The 22,714-nt window shown below is 47.8% G+C and overlaps 2 protein-coding genes across 2 annotated transcripts; both read left to right on the forward strand.

Annotated features, from left to right (window-relative positions):
• Positions 1–9,817: 9,817 nt before the first annotated feature.
• Positions 9,818–10,387, forward strand: LOC140265140 (olfactory receptor 14J1-like). The gene has a single exon (XM_072361025.1). It carries the CDS (start codon positions 9,818–9,820, stop codon positions 10,385–10,387), a length of 570 nt encoding a protein of 189 aa, XP_072217126.1.
• A 4,990-nt stretch (positions 10,388–15,377) lies between these two features.
• Positions 15,378–17,057, forward strand: LOC140265141 (olfactory receptor 14J1-like). The gene is made up of 2 exons (XM_072361026.1): positions 15,378–15,393; positions 16,444–17,057. The coding sequence occupies exons 1-2, from the start codon at positions 15,378–15,380 to the stop codon at positions 17,055–17,057; spliced, it is 630 nt and encodes a 209-aa protein (XP_072217127.1).
• Positions 17,058–22,714: the final 5,657 nt, after the last annotated feature.

The raw sequence follows: 22,714 nt of genomic DNA on the forward strand, positions 1-22,714 counted from the left end.
CTGAGATTTGATTCTTTGCAGGAGAGCTTGAGGATCTGGGGGATTTCACAGAAAAACTGGTTGACAACATTGCCTTGGCAGAGAGGCAGTGAAAACGTACTGGCAGTGTGCAGCAGGGAATAGAGAAGCCCAGCGCCCCAGGCAGCTGCTGCCATGGTGGCACAAGCTCTGCTGTCCATCAAGGTCCCGTAGTGCAGGGGCTTGCAGATGGCAACGTAGCGGTCATAGGACATGATGGTGAGAAGGGAAAACTCTGCTGAGATGAAGAAGACAAAGTAAAAGAGCTGTGCAGCACATCCTGCGTAGGAGATGACCCTGGTGTCCCAGAGGGCGTTGGCCATGGCTTTGGGGAGAGTGGTGGAGATGCAGCCCAGGTCGAGGAGGGCCAGGTTGAGCAGGAAGAAGTACATGGGGGTGTGCAGGCGGCGGTCGCAGGCTACGGCTGTGCTGATGAGGCCGTTGCCCAGGAGGGCAGCCAGGTAGATGCCCAGCAAGAGCCAGAAGTGCAGGAGCTGCAGCTGCCGCGTGTCTGCCAACGGCAGCAGGAGGAACTCGCTGATGGAGCTGCTGTTGGGCATCTGCTGTTCCTGGGCTTGGAGACCTGCTCAGAATGCAGAAGATAGTGACAAGTCCAGACACTTCTCAGACACACTCCTCCTTCTGTAATATGATATGATTTTATTCTCCTACAATAGTGTACATTTAGCACCACAACTTGCATTTAATTTCATGTATTTCAGCATTCTATAAGCAGAAGCAGCATATGGAACTCTAACCTTCCTCTTATTTTCTTATCATATCCCGTCTCCCTGGATATTTTCTTCTGTTTCATGTCTCATATCTTTACCCCAACTGCTTTTAGATCCCCAAACCCAGCCTCTGTGCCGTTCAACTTCAGTTTGAAAAAGCTGCTTGTTCGCAGGTTAAGTGAATTATTCATGTCTACTGAAAATGATGATAATTTCAATTGGTTCCATCCTTTGAGAAAGAGGAGACTGACCGCTCATCTTGTGTGACTGTTCACAAAACAAGCCATTGATTGAAGAAAAGTTCTCAGAGCTGTGACAGTCCCTATGAGATTTCTGCCTCCGATCATTTCTGCCTTCCCTCAGAACAGGAAATGGAAAATCCCATCCTTGGCTCTCCTCTCACAAAGTACCCTCACAAACATCCTGCTGTGCAGTGGAGCTGTGATCCCCCTGCCCCAGGCAGCAGCTGTGGCAGCAGAAGCCCTGCCGGGGGCTCCTTCCCCCCACACATTTCCCTCTGCAGAGCAGGGTCCCTGCTCTGCAGGACAGCCCTGGGCACCCGCCTGCAGCCCCGGCTGCTCAGCCTGCAGCCGTGCTGGGACACGCAGCCCTCAGGGCTGTGCTTTCATACTACAGCACGGAAGCCCTCAGCTAAAGCAGAAGGCTTTTTCCACAGTAAAGAAACACTCAGTGCCTGCAGCCAGATCGGCTACTAAATGTCCCAGTTTAGATAACCCTCTATGAAAAGCAGCTCATTGTCTGCAGTGAGACTTACCGTGTCATGATCTGTCAGCATTGCTCCTGCAATGAGCTCCAAGCCTGCTCACACCGTACACATCCTGTAAGCTCTCTCCCCTTTCTCTCCTCTCCTTCTTTCACCTGCAGGCTGTGCTGTGCACAAGAGCTGCTCCTGGGCACAGCTGTCTATCTGCAGCTCTTCCCAGTTTTATGAGCTCCCTGTGTCCCAGGAGCCCAGCCCAGCAGAGCAGCAGAGGACATCGTGTTTATCCTTCCCACTCCTCTCCCCTGAGATGTCCCTGGGTCTTCTTGGCCAACAGCTCCTGAAAGACAACAGCATCATGACTGTGCTTTGAAATCTGATGAATCAAACACCAGATGTCCAGTGGTCAGTGAAAAATTCCAGACACATGAGGAGTCCTACCAGAGATCGTTTGAAGAAACAAAAAGGGAACACAGACAAGGACAGAGAGGGCTGGAATTGCCCTGTGCAGGGCAGTGATCCAGCTGAGTTACTGCAGGCATCTCATCTCTAAAGGGAAACCCTGGCGCCGAAATGGGATTCAGCTACCCATGGACACATAGGAGCTGGGATTCTTCTGGTTCTGTTCAGAAGTGCACAAGGAGTTGCCTGTGTGTGAGCTTCTGCTCTGAGTCCTTGGTCCTTCAGGAGGGAGGCAGTTGCTCACACACAGACGCTGGGTGATGCCCAAGGTGTCTGGGCTGCTCCTTGATGTGTGACAGAGTTGTAAACCATGTGGGAAATCCCTGAGATAGAAACCTCATTCCTGAGCATCAGCTAAGGGCCAGAGAGGGGAAAGAAGTATTTCTGGTCATCGTAAATGACCTCAAAGTGCCTTTGTCACCCATCTCCCCAGAGTATGCAAAATTTCTCAGCTAACTAAATGGATGAGCTCACAAAAGAAGAGCCAGATCTTTCTCTGTTCTCCATCTGCTGCATGTTCAGGAGCTCAAGGCAACACAAAGCTAACATATGTTGTTATTCATCAACAGACATAACCTCAGTTTTCTGTGGGCTCTCAGGTGAATGGCATCGGAAGCAGCCTCGTGTTGTGCCACTTCTCTGGGCTGTCCCACACACATGCAGCTGCAAATGCAGCACAGGGCCTTCAGGAAAGCCATGCCCTAGGAGTGTCCTTGCTGCTACATCAACTCCTAGACCCACAGTGGGACTAATGCCTGTGTGGCACCTTCTGCACATTAATACCATAGATGAGCTGTCCAGTCAGGCTATGTCCAAAGATGCTTTCCAATCAGGATGTTTACTTCTGTGGGTTTTGCACTAATGAGAGCATCAACACATGATGAGCCAGAAATATTTGCAGAGTTGCAGGCCTGAGCTCTTGTTTGGGCCACAGAGACACAGTTAAATGGCTTCCACATCTGCACTGTAGCAGAAGGGGGATACCAAGTCTTTACAGTGGATGGGCACAGAGACAAGGAAGGGAGACTGCCGTCTGTGAGAGTGCACTGAGCTCTGCCTGGGGATGGCAGAGCAGCCAGGTCAGAGCTAATGGAAATGGCAAACAGAGGAGACCAACAGTGCCTGTTCCCAGCTTCTTGATCAGGAAGAGCAAGTGGAAGGTGCCGTTTGCAGGCAGATGGGATCCTGATGTTGTCAGGCCCGTATCCCCTTTAGGGGCCTTTTTCACTCCAGTATCTGCTGCAGGGACAGCACAGCAGGGCATGTGCCATCCAGGAGATCTGAGGAGAGCACAGATGGCAGCTTCTTGACCAAGCCGTGGTGGAACCAAAGAGGAGAGGTGCTCTGCTGGATCTCATACTCTCCGCCAAGGAAGGTCTGCGGGTAATTGTGAAGGTCAAAGGGGCATCAGGCCATGTGCAAGACGCAAATGGATGTCTTTTTATTAATTATTTAATTAATGTTGAGGCTGTAAGCTTAAATGATGATCATAAATGTCAATAAAACTGAGAGAAAGAATTTAAGACAAAGATAGAAATCAATGAAAATGTGTTAACCCTTCTCAACATGAGAAAATCTCATGTGTCCTGTCCATTTGGAGTTGTAAATAGGAGTCTTTGAGGGGATTTTTTGTCTGTTTTTCTTTTCCTGTATCTATGATCTTTTCCAGAGCCGTGTTTGCAGGACACAGATGCCTTCATGTTCAGGGACACAGACAGCGGTGCCAGTGCCAACACCCTGTGACTAAAGCCCGGCGTCCGCCGCTGCTCTTCCCTGCTGCCTATTTGATGTCCCTCATCCTCCAGGTGTCTCCAGCTGTCCTAAATAAATGGCCGTGGTTAAGGCCACGTTTTCAGCAGGCCATCTGGACACACGCTCCTCCCACTGCCCTCCAGATTTCTCCATCCCTTGCATTTTGTTCAGTCAGATACCTCCCAATTATTATCTATCTGATTTCTGACTTTCAGGGGGATTACTCAAATTTGATCCATCTCTCCAAAATCTGATGGACTGTGTTGTCAACTCCTTCACCGTGATCCTATCTATCCCTTCCTATATATTCCTTTTCTTTTTCTTCTTTTCCTTTTTCTCTTTCTTTTTAAAGCACAAAGTCTGAAAGATGTTCATTAAAGTCAGTAAAGTGAAGAAAAGAGTTGAAGACAAAGACAAATCTATGAGAATGTGTTAACCCTTCACAGTGTTTGTATTACTCACAAGTCTTGTTCAGTTTTAAGTTGATACCTCCCAACTACCTGGCTGATCTATCCCAGGGAGATTACTGGAATTTGCTCCATTCCTCAAAAGTCTGATGGTCTCTCTTGTCAAATCCTTCACTGTGATTCTATCTATCCCTTCCTGCCTGTGTCTAACTCATTTCTTGTACAACCATTCCCTGTGAAAGACAAACCTCAATAGAAGTAGCTGGGACAAAGCATGCAGTTGATCACTGTGTTTTACTGTTCATTTTATTGTGTCACCTTTCCTTCTGTTTTTCTGGCCGAAAAAAAAAGAGAATAACTTTTTTGCCCATGTGCAGCAGGTTCTCTGTGGAAAGCCAGAGGGAGTTGGTGCAAAGCAGGTTTAACACTGAGCGGGTGACGGCAGAGGAGAAGAGTGATGTGAGGAACAGTGATGCAAGTCCCATGGGGCCAATGTGAGTAGATACTGGATGGGGAGGTTGAGGAGCAACTTTGTCCACACAGAAACAGAATAGAACTCAGTGGGGGCATCCTGGATTGACATCAGTTGCACAGTGCTGCTTTAATGTCTTGTTTGAACACAACTATAAATAAACAGACAATAAATGTCTGCTGGATTATTCCTCTTTAAGCTCTCTCCAGAGATCTCTCCATTTTGCTGAACAAGTTCTGAAAACCTGAAGAGAATGACAGGAAGGCACAAGGCTTAGGAGGCTCTTTAGGTGGTAAGGAGCCCCAGGCGGCATTTGTTGCTGAGTCCATCAACCTCCAGTGCAGAGAGAAGTTTGCACAAAGTGCTCAACAAGACAAAGTCAGAAGTAACAGTGAAGTTACTTGGAGTATTAATGGGCCCACTGAGGAACATTAACAAGCCAGCTTCCCAAGGGACTTGTTAGAGCAGATAATTGGAAGCCATGAGTACAGTCAGGCAAAGGCACTGGCATGGTGGCTCTGATGCTGAGAAACTCCCCCTTTGTCTTATGAAGCAGAAAGGCCAAACCTTGATCTCCAGACTTGGCAGGGAGATCCTGTCCCTCATGTTGGCTCAGGGCCCTTCCCAGGGCAGGAAATGGAGAACTGTATGATGTCAAATGAAAGACAGAAGGACAGATGATCCCAGGCTCTGCATGGGGTGCAAGGACACTGTGAGGTTCATGGGACATGTGTGCCCTGTGTCTCATCACAGGATGTGGGATGTAAGAAAGGCCCAATCTGATCATGTAGTCAATCCTAATGAAACTCTGAATTCTGATCTCTCATTTCTAGTGCCCTCTTTTGCACACCCCCCCATAGTTTGATGTTCTTTGCATTCTGCGGTGCCCAGAAGTACACCCAGTGCTCCAGGTGAGGCTGCAGCAATGCAGAGCAGACAGGAACTATCCTTTCTGTTACCCACCTAGCAATAACTTGTTTCCTGTGCTCCATGCGACCGCTGGCCTTCCTGGCTGCCTGGGCACACTGCTGACTCACATTCAATTTGATGCTGACCAGGACCCCCAATCCTTTTCAGTCAGACTGCTCTCCAGTGTCCCATATCCAGTCAGTGTGTATGTCCAGGGTTGCCCCTACCCAGGTGCACAATCAGGCTCCTGTTATACTTTATGCACTTGGTGCATAGTACCAACTGGTACCCACTTCTCTGACTTGTTCACATGTCTCTGCAAGACCTCTCCACACTCAGTGGAGGCAACAGCACCTCCAACTAGCAAACTTGCTCAGAATATCTTCTAGTCCTGCATGCAGGTCATCCACAAATACATGAAAGAGTTGCTCTCATGTCTGTGCAGATAAACTCACTTCCTCTTAAACCCTTTTCCCTCTGTAAACTATTCCACTATTTGTACCCTCATTTACACTTCCACATACCTTCTGGTACACTTCCATGTGCCATCAAGAATTACGCTTTATTATACCATCAAAACAGTTTGTCAAACAATACTGTTTTTAAGATCCCATATACACCCTTACTACCATTTATCTTTCCATTAACAGTCTGTATTTTCCAGTTATAAACACCTCAACGCAGAACCAGCCCTGATTGGCCCACCTCTCTCACACAGATCCTTGCAAGCAGAACTTTGTATTACATAAATTGGTTGACACTCATTAAATATATATATATATATATATATTTAAGTATGTTATGAATAAAAGGAAGACTTGGGAGACTGTGGGTACCCTACTAAGTGAGGGGTTATTCTGGTGACGGGGGATGTTGAGACGCTGGAGATACTGAAGGCATTCTTTGCTTCTGTCTTCAGTGAAAAAGCTCTCCCTCAGGAATCCCAGAGCCTGGAGCTTAGTGAGAGGGTCTGAGGAATGAAGACTTTGCTTGCATTTAGTCTGGGAAGAGGTGGTCCGTGAGCACCTAGGCCACACTGATGTTCTTAAAGCCATGGGACCTGATGGGGTGCATCCATGAGTGGTGTGGGAGATTGCAGCAGTGACTGCTGAACCGCTCTCTATCATCTTTGAGAGGTCTTGGATAATGGGGGAGGTGCCTGAAGACTGGAGGATAGCCAGTGTCACTCCGGTCTTCAAAAAGGGCAAGAAGGAAGATCTGGTTTATTACAGGCTAGGCTGCCTCACCTCAGTCCCTGGAAAGGTGATGGAACAGCTTGTGTTGGATGCCAACTACAGACAACTGGAAGAAAGGGAGTTTATCAGGAGTAGTCAGCATGGGTCCACCAAGGGGAGGTCATGCTTGACCAACCTGGTAGCCTTCTATGACAGTTTCACTGGCTTTGTAAATGGGGCGAGAGCGGTGGATGTCATCTACCTTGATTTCAGCAAGGCATTTGATACTGTTCCCCATGACATCCATAGAACAAAGCTGAGGAAGTGTGGGATAGATGAGTGGACAGTGAGGTGGGTTGAGAACTGTCTGACTGGCAGAGCACAGATTATCGTCGTTGGCGGTGCAGTGTCTGGTTGGTGACCTGTAAGTAGCGGTGTTTCCCAGGGGTCAGGGCTGTGTCCAGTCTTGTTCAACATCTTTATCAGCAAACTTGACAAAGGAATAGTGGCCATACACATCAAGTTTGCTGATGAAACGAAGTTGGGAGGATTGGCTGACATGCCTGTGGGCTGTTCTTCCATTTTGCGGGACCTGGACAGGCTGGAGAGCTGGGCAGTAAGAATCCAGATGGGGCTTAAAAAAAGCAGGTGTAGAGTCTTGCACTTAGGGAGGAATAATTGCATGCACCAGGGCAGGCTGGGGGATGAGCTGCTGGAGAGGAGCGCTGCAGAGAGGGACCTGGGTTTCCTGATGGATGACAGGTTAGCCATGAGCCAGCAGTGTGCCCTTGTGGCCAAAAAAAAAACCATGGATCTCTTGGAAACACTGAAGTAAATGGCTACAAAGATTGCGAAGGTTCTGGATCATCTGTCATATGAATAAAAGCTAAGTGAGCTGGGTCTGTTTAGCCTTGAAAAAGAAGACTGAGATGGGACCTGATCCAGGTCTATAAATACCTGAGGTGTGGGTGGCAAAGTGGTGAGACCAAACTCTTTTCAGCAGTGTGTGGAGACAGGACAAGGGGAAATGGCCGGAAACTGGAGCATAGGAAGTTCCACACGAATGTGTGCAAGAACTTCTTTAAGGTGAGGGTGACGGAGCACTGGAACAGGCTGCCCAAAGAGGGTTGTGGAGTCTCCAGCTTGTCTGGAGATATTCAAGACCTGCCCGGACGCCTACCTGTGTGCCTACTTGGTGTTCCCCAGAGGTCGCAGCTGGGCCCTTTCCTCTTCAGTTTCTTTATTATTGACCTGGAACAGGGCATTGAGTGAACCCTAAGTAAGATGGCAGATGACACCAAATTGGCTGGGAGTGTGGACATGCCTGGGGTTAGAAAGGCCCTACAGAGGGATCTGGACTGGCTGGAGAGATAAGCTGAAGTCAATGGGATGAAGTTCACCAAGACCAAAAACCGTGTCCTGCACTTTGGGACGTGGAATGGACTTCCCAGGGGTGTGGTGAATTCACAGACCCTGGAGGTGTTCAAGGAATGAATGGATATTGTGTTGAAGGACATGGATTAGTGGGAGCTATTGGTGATAGGTGAAGAGCTGAACTGGATGATCTTGTAGGTCTTTGCCAACCTTGGTGATTCTATCATTCTATGCTATTGTGTCCTTGTCTGTGTGCCCTTTTATTTTCAGCAAACACTCTCTGGAAGGACTCACCACATGTCTGGAATTAGTCACTGACCACTAGAAATCTGGTGTTAAATTCAACAGATTTTAATGTACCGTCACGATGCTGTTGTCTTTCAGGAGCTGTTGACCATGAAAAGCCGGGACATCTCAGGAGAGACGAGTGGGAAGGAAAAAAATGATATCCTCTGCTACAGAGCTGTGCTGGGCTCCTGAGACACAGGAAGCTCATAAAAGTGTGTGGTGCTGCAGAGACAGCTGTTCCCAGGAGCAGCTCTTGTGCACAGCACAGCCTGCAGGTGACAGAAGGAGAGGAGAGAAAGGGGAGAGAGCTTCCAGGATGCGTGAGGTGAGAGCAGCCTTCTGAGCTCACTGCAGGAACATTGCTGACAAACCATGACAAGGTAAGTCTCACTTCAGGCCATGCTATGGGACTCTGCCGCCTGCCAGGCTCAGCACTCAGCCTGCCCGGGGAGCTGCCCAGGGTGCTGCGGGGAGACGTGTGGGGGGAAGGAGCCCCCCGGCAGGGCTTGTGCTGCCACAGCTGCTGCCTGAGGAAGGGGATCACAGCTCCACTGCACAAAAGAATGTTTCTGGGGGTACTTTCCAAGTGGACAGTCAAGGCAGGGATTTTTTTTTTTTTTTTTTCCTGTACTGAGGGAAGGGAAAAAGGATTGGAGGCAAAAATCTAAAAGCGGATCTCACTGCTCTGAGAATTTTTCTTTCATACATTGGATGTTATGCTATCTGTCACACGTGATTTGCTTTCAGTCTCTCCTGTCTAGTAGGGTGGAACCAGTTGTAATTATTATCATACTCTGAAGACATGAATAATTCACATATCCTGCCAACAGGCAGCTTTTTGTAACAGAGATTGAAGGGAACGGAGGCCGGGGTTGGGTGCTATAAAAACATTTGGGGTAAAGACATCTGGCATGAAACATGAAAAAATCCAGGGAAATGGGAAAACATCAGAAAATCAAAGGAAGTTTAAAGCTTCACAGGCTGCTTCTTCTTAAGTAAGGCTAAACTTCATGAAATGAAATGCAATTACATGTGCTAAATGAACATAATAGTAAGAGAATCAACATAATTCAAGGCACAGCAGAAGGAGTGTGTCTGAGAATGGTCTGGACTTGTCATTATCTTCTGCACTCTGTACAGGACTCCAAGCCCAGGAACAGCAGATGCCCAACAGCAGCTCCATCAGCGAGTTCCTCCTGCTGCCGTTGGCAGACACGCGACAGCTGCAGCTCCTGCACTTCTGGCTCTTGCTGGGCATCTACCTGGCTGCCCTCCTGGGCAACGGCCTCATCAGCACAGCCGTAGCCTGCGACCACTGCCTGCACACCCCCATGTACTTCTTCCTGCTCAACCTGGCCCTCCTCGATCTGGGCTGCATCTCCACCACTCTCCCCAAAGCCATGGCCAACGCCCTCTGGGACACCAGGGCCATCTCCTACGCAGGATGTGCTGCACAGTTCGTTTTCTTTCTCTTCTTCATGTCAGCAGAGTTTTCCCTTCTCACCATCATGTCCTATGACCGCTACGTTGCCATCTGCAAGCCCCTGCACTACGGGACCTTGATGGACAGCAGAGCTTGTGCCACCATGGCAGCAGCTGCCTGGGGCGCTGGGGTTCTCAGTTCCCTGCTGCACACTGCCAGTACGTTTTCACTGCCTCTCTGCCAAGGCAATGTTGTCAACCAGTTTTTCTGTGAAATCCCCCAGATACTCAAGCTCTCCTGCTCTGGCTCCTACCTCAGGGAAGTTGTGTTGCTCATTTTTAGTGCATGTTTATGCTTTGGCTGCTTTGTTTTCATAGTTGTGTCCTATGTGCAGATCTTCATGGCCGTACTGAGGATGCCCTCAGAGCAGGGACGGCACAAAGCCTTCTCCACATGCCTCCCTCACCTGGCTGTGGTCTCCCTGTTTCTCAGCACTGCCATTTATGCCAACCTGAAGCCCCCCTCCATTTCTTCCCCACTCCTGGATCTGACAGTGGCACTTCTGTACTCAGTGGTTCCTCCAACACTGAACCCTATTATCTACAGTGTGAGGAACAGGGAGATCAAGAACATTCTCAGGAAGGGGTTGAAGTAAGCACTATTCCAGCTTCCATAAAGTGCACATCTTCCTCACACGATTCCTAGTGATTGTTCTTTATGTTTTATGCATCTTTGGTTTTTTGCTTGTGTGTGATATGGCTACCTGCAAAAAAATGTTATCGAACTTATAAATAAAAATTTATTTCACTTCTTTCCTACCTAATTTCCATTTTCTCACTCCAAAAGGTCATGTAAATATGGAACCAGATTCCCTGAATTTGTTAGAAGATTCCTAAAAACCTTTCAAAATAGACTTTTCCTTAGATCTTCTATCCTCCTACCTTGTCTGGGTCTGGGGTGGAACAGCCACAGACAGCAGCACAACGTGCTCTTCATTCCTGCTCTCTTTACACTGCCACAGTGCTCTCACATTCTCTCATTTGTGCTGGCCTGAAGATTTCGTGTGTCTCACAACAGTCCTGTTGTCTCTACAGCAGATTCCGGGGCTGCAGTCAGTAACCGGCAATACGAACGGCTGTGTCAGAGCTGGTCTCCTTGCTGACACTGCCATAAGAAGAGGGCCCCTTCAGAGCAGAACCAGAGAACTGGAGGCCTCTTCCAAAGCTGGTGTAAGGAATGTACCTCAGGAGCTGCTCCCTGAGAAGACCTCGAGATATTCTGGTGCTCTTCACTAAGTGACGGGGACAGACTCAAGACAGTACTCAAAACGGGGACACTCTGTTTTGTGGTTTAAATTATATGCATTGAGGTAAAAAGAAAAAGTATAACAATTATGACAAATATATTTATACATCTAAAAATATATTATATTACTACATATGTACAATACATTCATTTGCAAACATATATGCATAGATAATAATTTATATGAATAAATATTTTCAAATCCAGGACCTGTTGCAGGGCTTTTAACAGCCTCTAGCTCACTGTAGGAGCTGAAGGGGCTGATGGGCTGTTGCAGGATTTGGAGCAACTGCAGAGCTCATTGCCAGAGCTGGAATCACCACAGGACCTGTCACTGAATTTGGGGCAGCCACTGGGGTCATTGGAGGGGTTGGAGTGACCACAGGGCTGTACCTCCTGGCATGCCTCACTTCCCTTGGGAGGCATTTGCTTCATTTGATTAACTTCAATCCTAGAACTGTTGAATCACCAGGGCTGGAAAAGACCTGTAGGATCATCCAGTCCAACTGTTCACCTATTAACAATAGCTCCCAGTAAACCATGTCCCTCAACGCAACATCCAGTCATTCCTTGAATGCCTTCAGAATCGGTGATTCCTGCACATCCCTGGGCAGTCCATTCCAGTGCCTGACCACCCTTTCCGAGAAGTAATACTTCCTAATGTCTGGCCTGAATCTCCCCTACTGCAGATTCTAACCATTCCCTCTAGTCCTATGACTAAAGACATGAGAGAAGAGGCTGACCCCCAGCTCACTACAACCTCCCTTCAGAAAGTTACCGAAAGCAATAAGGTTTCCCTGAGCCTCCTCATATGACTTCAGGTTCAGGGACACAGACAGCAGTGCCAGTGCCAATGCCCTGTGACTAAAGCCCGGTGTCCGCCGCTGTGCTTCCCTGTTGCCTATTTCATGTCCCTCATCCTCCAGGTGACTCCAGATCTCCTAAATAAATGTCTGTGGTTAAGGCCATGTTTTCAGCAGGCCATCTAGACGCATGCTCCTGCCACTGCCCTCCAGATTTCTTCATCCCTTGCTCTTTGTTCACTCAGATACCTCCCAATTATCTGTCTGATTTCTGACTTTCAAGGGGATTACTCAAATTTTCTCCATCACTCCAACGTCTGATGGACAGTGTTGTCAAATCCTTCACTGTGACTCTATCTATCCTTTCATATCATTTTTCTTTTTCTTCTTTTCCTTTTTTTTCTTCTCTTCCTTTTTTTTTTTTTTGTTTTTTTTAAGCACATTGTCTGAGTGATGTTCACTAATGTCAGTGAAAGTGAAAAAGTGATTTGAAGACAAAGATAGAAATGAATAACTTTGTACCCTCATTTACACTTCCACATACCCTCAAGTACACTTCCATTAGCCATTAACAATTACACTTTGTTATACCATCAAAACAGTTTGTCAAACAATACAGTTCTTCAGTTCCCATAAGACCCTTAATGCCATATATCTTTCCATTAACAGTCTGTATTATTCAGTTATAAGCACCTCAATGCAGAACCAGCACTGACTGGCCCACCTCCCTTACACACTTTCTCACAAGCAGAACATAGTATTACATAAATGGGTTGACACTCATTAAATAGGATAATAAAAAGTGCTTTTTAAAGTATGGTAAGAGTAAAAGGAAGACTAGGGAAACTGTGGGTCCCCTGCTAAGTGAGAGGCATGGTCTGGTGACAGGGGATGCTGAGAAGGTGGTGATACCAAAGGCCTTCTTTGCTTCTGTCTGCAGTGAAAAATCTCGCAGGAATCCCAGGCCCTTAAGCTTAGTGGGAGGGTCTGGGGAATGGAAGACTTGCCTTTAGTCAGGGATGAGGTGGTCCATGAGCACCTAGGCCATACCAATGTTCATAAATCCATGGGACCGGATGCGGTGCATCTACGGGTGCTGAGGGAGCTGGAAGAAGTGACAGCCGCTCTCTATAATCTTCGAGAGGTCTTGGAGAATGGGAGAGGTGCCTGAAGACTGGAGGATAGCCAATGTCGCTCCAGTCTTCAAAGAGCGCATGAAGCAAGATAGAGGTAATTATAGGCAAGGCAGCTTCACCTCTGTCCCTTGAAATGTGGTGGAACAGCTTGTGCTGGATGCCATCTCCAGTCAGCTGGAAGAAAGGGAGGTTATCAGGAGTAGTCAGCATGTGTCCACCAAGGGGAGGTCGTGCTCGACCAACCTGGTAGCCTTCTATGACATTTTCACTGGCTTTGTAGATGGGGAGAGAGCGGTGGATGTCATCTACCTTGATTTCAGCAAGGCATTTGGTACTGTTCCCCATGACATTCGTATAACAAAGCTGAGGAAGTGTGGGATAGATGAGTGGATAGTGAGGTGGGTTGAGAACTGGCTGACTAGCAGAGCACACAGTGTCATTGTTGGCGGTGCAGTCTGGTTGGTGACTTGTAACTAGCGGTGTTCCCCAGGGGTCAGGGCTGGGTCCAGTCTTGTTCAACATCTTTATCAGCAAACTTGACAAGGGAATAGAGGCCACCAACATCAAGTTTGCTGATGACACGAAGTTGGGAGGATTGGCTGACATGCCTGAATGCTCTGCTGCCATTCAGCGAGACCTGGACAGGCTGGAGTGCTGGGCAGTAAGAAACCAGATCAGGTTTAACAAAAGCAAGTGTAGAGTCTTGCACCTAGGGAGGAATAATTGCATGCACCAGGACAGGCTGGGGGATGAGCTGCTGGAGAGGAACTCTGCAGAGAAGGACCTGGGTGTCCTGGTTAGCCAAGAGCCAGCAGTGTGCCCTCATGGCCAAAAAGGCCAATGGCATTCTGGGGTGCATGAAAAAGAGTGTGCCCAGCATGTCAAGGGAGGTGATCCTCTACTCTGCCCTGGTGAGACCTTATCTGGAGCACTGTTTCCAGTTCTGGGCTTCCCACTACAAAAAAGACACGGACCTCTTGGAAGCACCCCTGCAGAGGGCCACAAATGTTGGTGAAGGGCGTGGAGCATCTCCCCTATGAAGAAAGGCTAAGTGAGCTGGGTCTGTTTAGCCTTGAAAAAAGAAGGCTGAGAGGGGACCTGATCCAGGTCTATAAATTTCTGAGGTTTGGGGAACAAAGTGGTGAGGCCAGACTCATATCAGCAATGTGTGGAGACAGGAAAAAGGGGAAATGGCAGGAACTGGAACATAGGAAATACTGCACGATTGTGTGCAAGAACTTCATTATGTTAAGGGTGACGGAGCACTGGAACAGGCTGACCAATTGGGTTGTGGAGTCTCCTTCTATGCAGATATTCATGTCCCGCATGGCCGCCTACCTGTGCACGTAGCTGGTGTTCCCCAGGGGTCATTGCTGGGCCTGTCCTCTTCAACATCTTTATTGATGACCTGGATGAGGGCATTGAGTGCACCCTCAGTAAGCTCGCAGATGACACCAATTTGACTGAGAGTGTGGATCTGTCTGGGGTTAGCAAGGCCCTACAGAGGGCTCTGGACAGGCTGGAGAGCTGGGCTGAAGCCAATGGGATGAGGTTCACCAAGACCAAATGTCACATCCTGCACTTTGGGAGCTGGAATGGACTACCCAGGGGGTTGGTATAGTCACCGACCCTGGAGGTGTTCAAGGAATGAATGGATGTTGTGTTGAGGGACATGGATTAGTGGGAGCTATTGGTGATAGGTGAACAGTTGGACTGGATGATCTTGTAGGTCTTTCCCAACCTTGGTGATTCTATGATTATATGATATCTTGACCTTGTCTGGGTGCCCTTTTTATTTTAGCAAACACTCTCTGGGAGGACTCACCACATGTCGGGAATTAGTCACTGACCTCTAGAAATCTGGTGTTTAATTCATCAGATTTGAATATACTGTCATGATGCTGTTGTCTTTCAGGAGCTGTTTGCCATGAGGACTCAGGGACATCTCATGAGAGACAAGTGGGAAGGATAAAAATGACATCCTCTGCAACTGAGCTGGGCTGGGCTCCTGAGACACAGGAAGCTCATAAAAGTGTGTGGTGCTGCAGAGACAGCTGTGCCCAGGAGCAGCTCTTGTGCACAGCACAGCCTGCAGGTGACAGAAGGAGAGGAGAGAAAGGGAGAGAGCTTCCAGGATGCGTGAGGTGTGAGCAGCCTTCTGAGCCTGCTGCAGGAGCATTGCTGGCAGACCATGACAAGGTAAGTCTCACTTCAGGCCATGCAGCTGCTGTTCATAGAGGGTTAACTATAAATGGGATATCCAATAGCAGATCTGGCTGCAGGCACTGAATGTTTCTTTACTGTGGAAAAAGCCTTCTGCTCCAGCTGAGGGCTTCCGTGCTGCAGCGTCAGAGCACAGCCCTGAAGGCTTTGTTTCCCAGCATGCCTACAGTCTGCGCAGATGGGGCTGCAGGCGGGTGAGTGAGGCCCGGTGAGCTGCCCAGGACTCTGCAGGGAGATGTGTGGGAAGAAGGAGCCCCCCAGGAAGGCTTCTGCTTTCGCAGTTGCTGCCTGGGGCAGGGGGATCACAGCTCCACTGCACAACAAAATATTTGTGCCAGTGCTTTGCTAGAGGAGAATCAAGGCAGGGATTTTCCATTTCCTGTTCTGAGTGTAGGGGAAAGGATTAGGGGCAGAAATCTAATAGGGGCTGTCAACTTTGAACACAGCTCTGTGACTCTCCAGTTTCGGGAGATCCCGATGCATTGGTTATTTTGTGGACAGTCACACAAGTTGTGCTTTCAGCCTCTCATTACAAAAAGAATATAGTCAGTTTCAGTGATAGTTGTTTTCTGCAGACATAATTAGTTCACTTCTCCAGCAAACAGGCTGATTTCTATGAGATGATTTGAAGTGGAAAGATGCTGGGGCTGGGGTCTTGAAGAGCAGCTGCAGGAAAGAGGAAACTATCCAGGTGGCTGTAATATAATTAGGAAATGAGAAGAAAGTAAGAGCTCCCTAATATTCTACTCTTTAGGGGATGGTGAAATTCATGAAAATAACTTCAAGTTCTGGAGTAAAGTGAACATTTTCCAAAGGAAAAGGAAAATTATTATAGTATAGCAGGAGGAGTGTATCTGAGAATGATCTGAACTTGTCGTTATCTTCTGCACTGTGAACAGGACTCCAAGCCCAGGAACAGCAGATGCCCAACAGCAGCTCCATCAGCGAGTTCCTCCTGCTGCCGTTGGCAGACACGCGGCAGCTGCAGCTCCTGCATTTCTGGCTCTTGCTGGGCATCTACCTGGCTGCCCTCCTGGGCAACGGCCTCATCAGCACAGCCGTAGCCTGTGACCGACGCCTGCACACCCCCATGTACTTGTTTCTCCTCAACCTGGCCCTCCTCGACCTGGGCTGCATCTCCACCACTCTCCCCAAAGCCATGGCCAACGTTCTCTGGGACACCAGGGCCATCTCCTACGCAGGATGTGCTGCACAGCTCTTTTTCTTTGTCTTCTTCCTCGCAGCAGAGTGTTCACTTCTCACCATCATGTCCTATGACCGCTACGTTGCCATCTGCAAGCCCCTGCACTATGGGACCTTGATGGACAGCAGAGCTTGTGCCACCATGGCAGCAGCTGCCTGGGGCGCTGGGGTTCTCAATTCCCTGCTGCACACTGCCAATACGTTTTCACTGCCTCTCTGCCAAGGCAATGTTGTCAACCAGTTTTTCTGTGAAATCCCCCAGATCCTCAAGCTCTCCTGCTCAGCCTCCATCCTCAGGGAACTTGTGCCTATCATTTTTAGCGTCTGTTTAGCATTTGGGTGCTTTGTTTTCATAGTTGTGTCCTATGTGCAGATCTTCATGGCCGTGCTTAGGATGCCCTCTGAGCAGGGACGGCACAAAGCCTTCTCCACGTGCCTCCCTCACCTGGCCGTGGTCTCCCTGTTTCTCATCACTGGCTTTTTTGCCCACCTGAAGCCCCCCTCCATTTCCTCCCCATCCATGGACCTGATGGTGTCATTTCTGTATGCAGTGGTTCCTTCAACACTGAACCCTATTATCTACAGCATGAGGAACAAGGAGATCAAGCACGCTCTCAGCAAGGTGTTGCAATACGCACTATTCCTGCTTCCATAAAGTGCACATTTTCCTCACACATTTTCCCAGTGATGGTTCTTTATGTTTTATGCATCATTGATTGTTTGATTGTGTGTGATATAAAAACCTGCAAAAAAATGTTACTGAACTTATAAATAAAAATTTATTGCAATTCTTTCCTACCTAATTTCCATTTTCTCACTCCAAGCGCTCATGAAAACTTGGAACCAGACTCCCTGGAAAAGTTGAAGGATTCCTAATAAGCTTTCAAAATGGACTTTTCCTTAGCTCTCCTCTCTCTTCTTACCTTGTCTGGGTCTGGGAGAGGTACAGCCACTGACAGCAGCACAACATGCTCCTTTCATTCTTGCTCACTTTCCACTGCCACAGTGCTCTCACATCCTCTCATTTGTGCTGGACACAAATTTGTGTGTTTTGTGTGTCTCACAACCGTCCTGTTGTCTCTACAGCAGCACTCTGGGGCTGCAGTCAGTAGCCGGCAATATGAACGGCTGTGTCAGAGCTGGTCTTCTTGCTGGCACTGCCGTAACAAGAGGGCTCCTTCAGAGCAGGACCAGAGAACTGGAGGCCTCTTCCAGAGCTGGTGTAAGGAATAAACCTCAGGAGCTGCTCCCTGAGAAGACCTCGAGATCTTCTGGTGCTCTTCACTGAGTGACGGGGGCAGACTCAAGACAGTACTCAAAACGGGGACACACTGTTTTGAGGTTTAAATTATATGCATTGAGGTAAAAAGAAAAAGTATAACAATTATGACAAATATATTTATACATCTAAAAATATATTATATTACTACATATGTACCATACATTCATTTGCAAACATATATGCATAGATAATAATTTATATGAATAAATATTTTCAAATCCAGGACCTGTTGCAGGGCTTTTAACAGCCTCAAGCTCACTGTAGGAGCTGAAGGGGCTGATGGGCTGTTGCAGGATTTGGAGCAACTGCAGAGCTCATTGCCAGAGCTGGAATCACCACAGGACCTGTCACTGAATTTGGGGCAGCCACTGGTGTCATTGGAGGGGTTGGAGTGACCACAGGGCTGTACCTCCTGGCATGCCTCACTTCCCTTGGGAGGCATTTGCTTCATTTGATTAACTTCAATCCTAGAACCATTGAATCACCAGGGCTGGAAAAGACCTATAAGATCATCTAGTCCAACTGTTCACCTATTACCAATAGCTCCCAGTAAACCATGTCCCTCAACACAACATCCAGTCATTCCTTGAATGCCTTCAGAATCGGTGATTCCTGCACATCCCTGGGCAGTCCATTTCAGTGCCTGACCACCCTTTCCGAGAAGTAATACTTCCTAATGTCTGGCCTGAATCTCCCCTACTGCAGATTGCAACCATTCCCTCTACTCCTATGACTAAAGATACGAGAGAAGAGGCTGACCCCCAGCTCACTACAACCTCCCTTCAGAAAGTTACCGAAAGCAATAAGGTTTCCCTGAGCCTCCTCATATGACTTCAGGTTCAGGGACACAGACAGTGGTGCCAGTGCCAATGCCCTGTGACTAAAGCCCGGTGTCCGCCGCTGTGCTTCCCTGCTGCCTATTTCATGTCCCTCATCCTCCAGGTGACTCCAGATCTCCTAAATAAATGGCTGTGGTTAAGGCCATGTTTTCAGCAGGCCATCTAGACGCATGCTCCTGCCACTGCCCTCCAGATTTCTTCATCCCTTGCTCTTTGTTCACTCAGATACCTCCCAATTATCTGTCTGATTTCTGACTTTCAAGGGGATTACTCAAATTTTCTCCATCACTCCAACGTCTGATGGACAGTGTTGTCAAATCCTTCACCGTGACTCTATCTATCCTTTCATATCATTTTTCTTTTTCTTCTTTTCCTTTTTCTTCTTCTCTTCTTTTTTCTTTTTCTCTTTCTCTCTCTCTCTCTTTTTTTTTTTTAAAGCACAATGTCTGAGTGATGTTCATTAATGTCAGTGAAAGTGAAAAAGTGATTTGAAGACAAAGATAGAAATGAATAACTTTGTACCCTCATTTACACTTTCACATACCCTCAAGTACACTTCCATTAGCCATTAACAATTACACTTTCTTATACCATCAAAACAGTTTGTCAAACAATACAGTTCTTCAGTTCCCATACGACCCTTAATGCCATATATCTTTCCATTAACAGTCTGTATTATTCAGTTATAAACACCTCAATGCAGAACCAGCACTGACTGTCCCACCTCCCTCACACACTTTCTCACAAGCAGAACATAGTATTACATAAATGGGTTGACACTCATTAAATATGATAATAAAAAGTGCTTTTTAAAGTATGTTAAGAGTAAAAGGAAGACTAGGGAAACTGTGGGTCCCCTGCTAAGTGAGGGGCGTGGTCTGGTGACAGGGGACGCTGAGAAGGTGGTGATACCAAAGGCCTTCTTTGTTTCTGTCTACAGTGAAAAATCTCTCAGGAATCCCAGGCCCTTAAGCTTAGTGGGAGGGTCTGGGGAATGGAAGACTTGCCTTTAGTCAGGGATGAGGTGGTCCATGAGCACCTAGGCCATACCAACGTTCATAAATCCATGGGACCAGATGTGGTGCATCTACGGGTGCTGAGGGAGCTGGAAGAAGTGACAGCCGCTCTCTATCATCTTTGAGAGGTTTTGGAGAATGGGAGATGTGCCTGAAGACTGGAGGATAGCCAATGTCGCTCCAGTCTTCAAAGAGTGCATGAATGAAGATCCAGGTAATTATAGGCCAGGCAGCTTCACCTCTGTCCCTTGAAATGTGGTGGAACAGCTTGTGCTGGATGCCATCTCCAGACAGCTGGAAGAAAGGGAGGTTATCAGGAGTAGTCAGCATGGGTCCACCAAGGGGAGGTCGTGCTCGACCAACCTGGTAGCCTTCTATGACATTTTCACTGGCTTTGTAGATGGGGAGAGAGCGGTGGATGTCATCTACCTTGATTTCAGCAAGGCATTTGGTACTGTCCCCATGACATTCGTATAACAAAGCTGAGGAAGTGTGGGATAGATGAGTGGACAGTGAGGTGGGTTGAGAACTGTCTGACTGGCAGAGCACAGAGGGTCGTCGTTGGCGGTGCAGAGTCTGGTTGGTGACCTGTAAGTAGCGGTGTTTCCCAGGGGTCAGGGCTGGGTCCAGTCTTGTTCAACATCTTTATCAGCAAACTTGACAAGGGAATAGTGGCCACCAACATCAAGTTTGTTGATGATAGGAAGTTGGGAGGATTGGCTGACATGCCTGTGGGCTGTTCTTCCATTCAGCGAGACCTGGACAGGCTGGAGAGCTGGGCAGTAAGAATCCAGATGGGGTTTAAAAAAAGCAGGTGTAGAGTCTTGCACCTAGGGAGGAATAATTGCATGCACCAGGACAGGCTGGGGGATGCTGGAGAGGAGCTCTGCAGAGATTGACCTGGGTTTCCTGATGGATGACAGGTTGGCCATGAGCCAGCAGTGTGCCCTTTTGGCCAAAAAGGCCAATGGCATTCTGGGGTGCATAGAAAAGAGGGTTGCCAGGGGGTCGAGGGAGGTGATCCTTCACCTCTAATCTGCCCTGGTAAGGACTCATCTGGAGTACTGTGTCTAGTTCGGGAACATCTTTAAAAAAAAAAAAAAAACAAAAAAAAAAAAAAAAAAAACAAAAAACAAAAAACAAAAAAAAAAAAAAAACATGGATCTCTTGGAAACACTGAAGTAAAGGGCTACAAAGATTGCGAAGGGTCTGGATCATCTGTCATATGAATAAAAGCTAAGTGAGCTGAGTCTGTTTAGCCTTGAAAAAGAAGTCTGAGAGGGGTCCTGATCCAGGTCTATAAATACCTGAGGTGTGGGTGGCAAAGTGGTGAGGCCAAACTCTTTTCAGCAGTGTGTGGAGACAGGACAAGGGGAAATGGCCGGAAACTGGAGCATAGGAAGTTCCACACGAATGTGTGCAAGAACTTCTTTAAGGTGAGGGTGACGGAGCACTGGAACAGGCTGCCCAAAGAGGGTTGTGGAGTCTCCTTGTCTGGAGATAGTCAAGACCCGCATGGACACCTAGCTGTGCGCCTACTTGGTGTTCCCCAGAGGTCAGTGCTGGTGACTTTCCTCTTCAGTTTCTTTATTGTTGACCTAGATGAGGGCATCGAGTGAAACCTAAGTAAGTTTGCAGATGACACCAAATTGGCTGGGAGTGTGGATCTGCCTGGGGTTAGAAAGGCCCTACAGCGGAATCTGGACAGGCTGGAGAGATAAGCTGAAGTCAATGGGATGAAGTTCACCAAGACCAAAAACCGTGTCCTGCACTTTGGGACGTGGAATGGACTTCCCAGGGGTGTGGTGAATTCACGGACCCTGGAGGTGTTCAAGGAATGATTGGATGTTGTGTTGAAGAACATGGATTAGTGGGAGCTATTGCTGATAGGTGAACATCTGGACTAGATGATCGTGTAGGTCTTTGCCAACATTGGTGATTCTATTATTCTATGCTATTGTGTCCTTGTCTGTGTGCCCTTTTAGTTTCAGCAAACACTCTCTGGGAGGACTCACCACGTCTGGAATTAGTCACTGACCACTAGAAATCTGGTGTTAAATTCAACAGATTTTAATGTGCTGTCATGATGCTGTTGTCTTTCAGGAGCTGTTGACCATGAAAACCCCAAACATCTCAGGAGAGACAAGTGGGAAGGATAAAGATGATATCCTCTGTTACTGAGCTGGGCTGGGCTCCTGAGACACAGGAAGCTCAACCAGGGCCATCTCCTACGCAGGATGTGCTGCACAGATCTTTTTCTTTGCTTTCTTCCTCTCAGCAGAGTATTCCCTTCTCACCATCATGTCCTATGACCGCTATGTTGCCATCTGCAAGCCCCTGCACTACGGGACCTTGATGGACAGCAGAGCTTGTGCCACCATGGCAGCAGCTGCCTGGGGCACTGGGGTTCTCTATTCCCTGCTGCACACTGCCAGTACGTTTTCACTGCCTCTCTGCCAAGGCAATGTTGTCAACCAGTTTTTCTGTGAAATCCCCCAATTCCTCAAGCTCTCCTGCCCAGGCTCCTACCTCAGAGAACTTGTTCTTGTCATTTTTAATGCCAGTTTATTGTTTGGGTGCTTTGTTTTCATAGTTGTGTCCTATGTGCAGGTCTTCCTTGCCGTGCTGAGGATGCCTTCTGAGCAGGGAAGGCACAAAGCCTTCTCCACGTGCCTCCCTCACCTGGCCGTGGTCTCCCTCTTTCTCTGCACTGCATTCTTTGTCTACCTGAAGCCCTCCTCCATTTTTTCCCCACTCCTGGATCTGACAGTGGCACTTGTGTACACAATGGTGCCTCCAACACTGAACCCTATTATCTACAGCATGAGGAACAGGGAGATAAAGCACGCTCTCAGAAAGGTGTTGCAACATGCACTATTCCAGCTTCAATAAAGCGCACATCTTCCTCACAGGATTCCCAGTGATGGTTCTTCATGTTTTATGCATCTTTGATTCTTTGATTCTGTAAATGTTATACGGCAATCTGCAATGAAATGTTGCAATTAACTTCTCTTCTTCTTTCCTGCCTACTTTCCATTTTCTCACTCCAAGAGCTCATGTAAACATCGAACCAGATTCCCTGAATATATTAAAAGATACCTAAAAGGCTTTCAAATAAAGATAATACCTTTTGTTTTCTCTCTTCCTACCTTGACTGGGTCTGAGGGAGGTACAG

This window comes from Excalfactoria chinensis, unplaced genomic scaffold (assembly GCF_039878825.1).
Source record: "Excalfactoria chinensis isolate bCotChi1 unplaced genomic scaffold, bCotChi1.hap2 Scaffold_68, whole genome shotgun sequence".
Taxonomy (NCBI): domain Eukaryota; kingdom Metazoa; phylum Chordata; class Aves; order Galliformes; family Phasianidae; genus Excalfactoria; species Excalfactoria chinensis.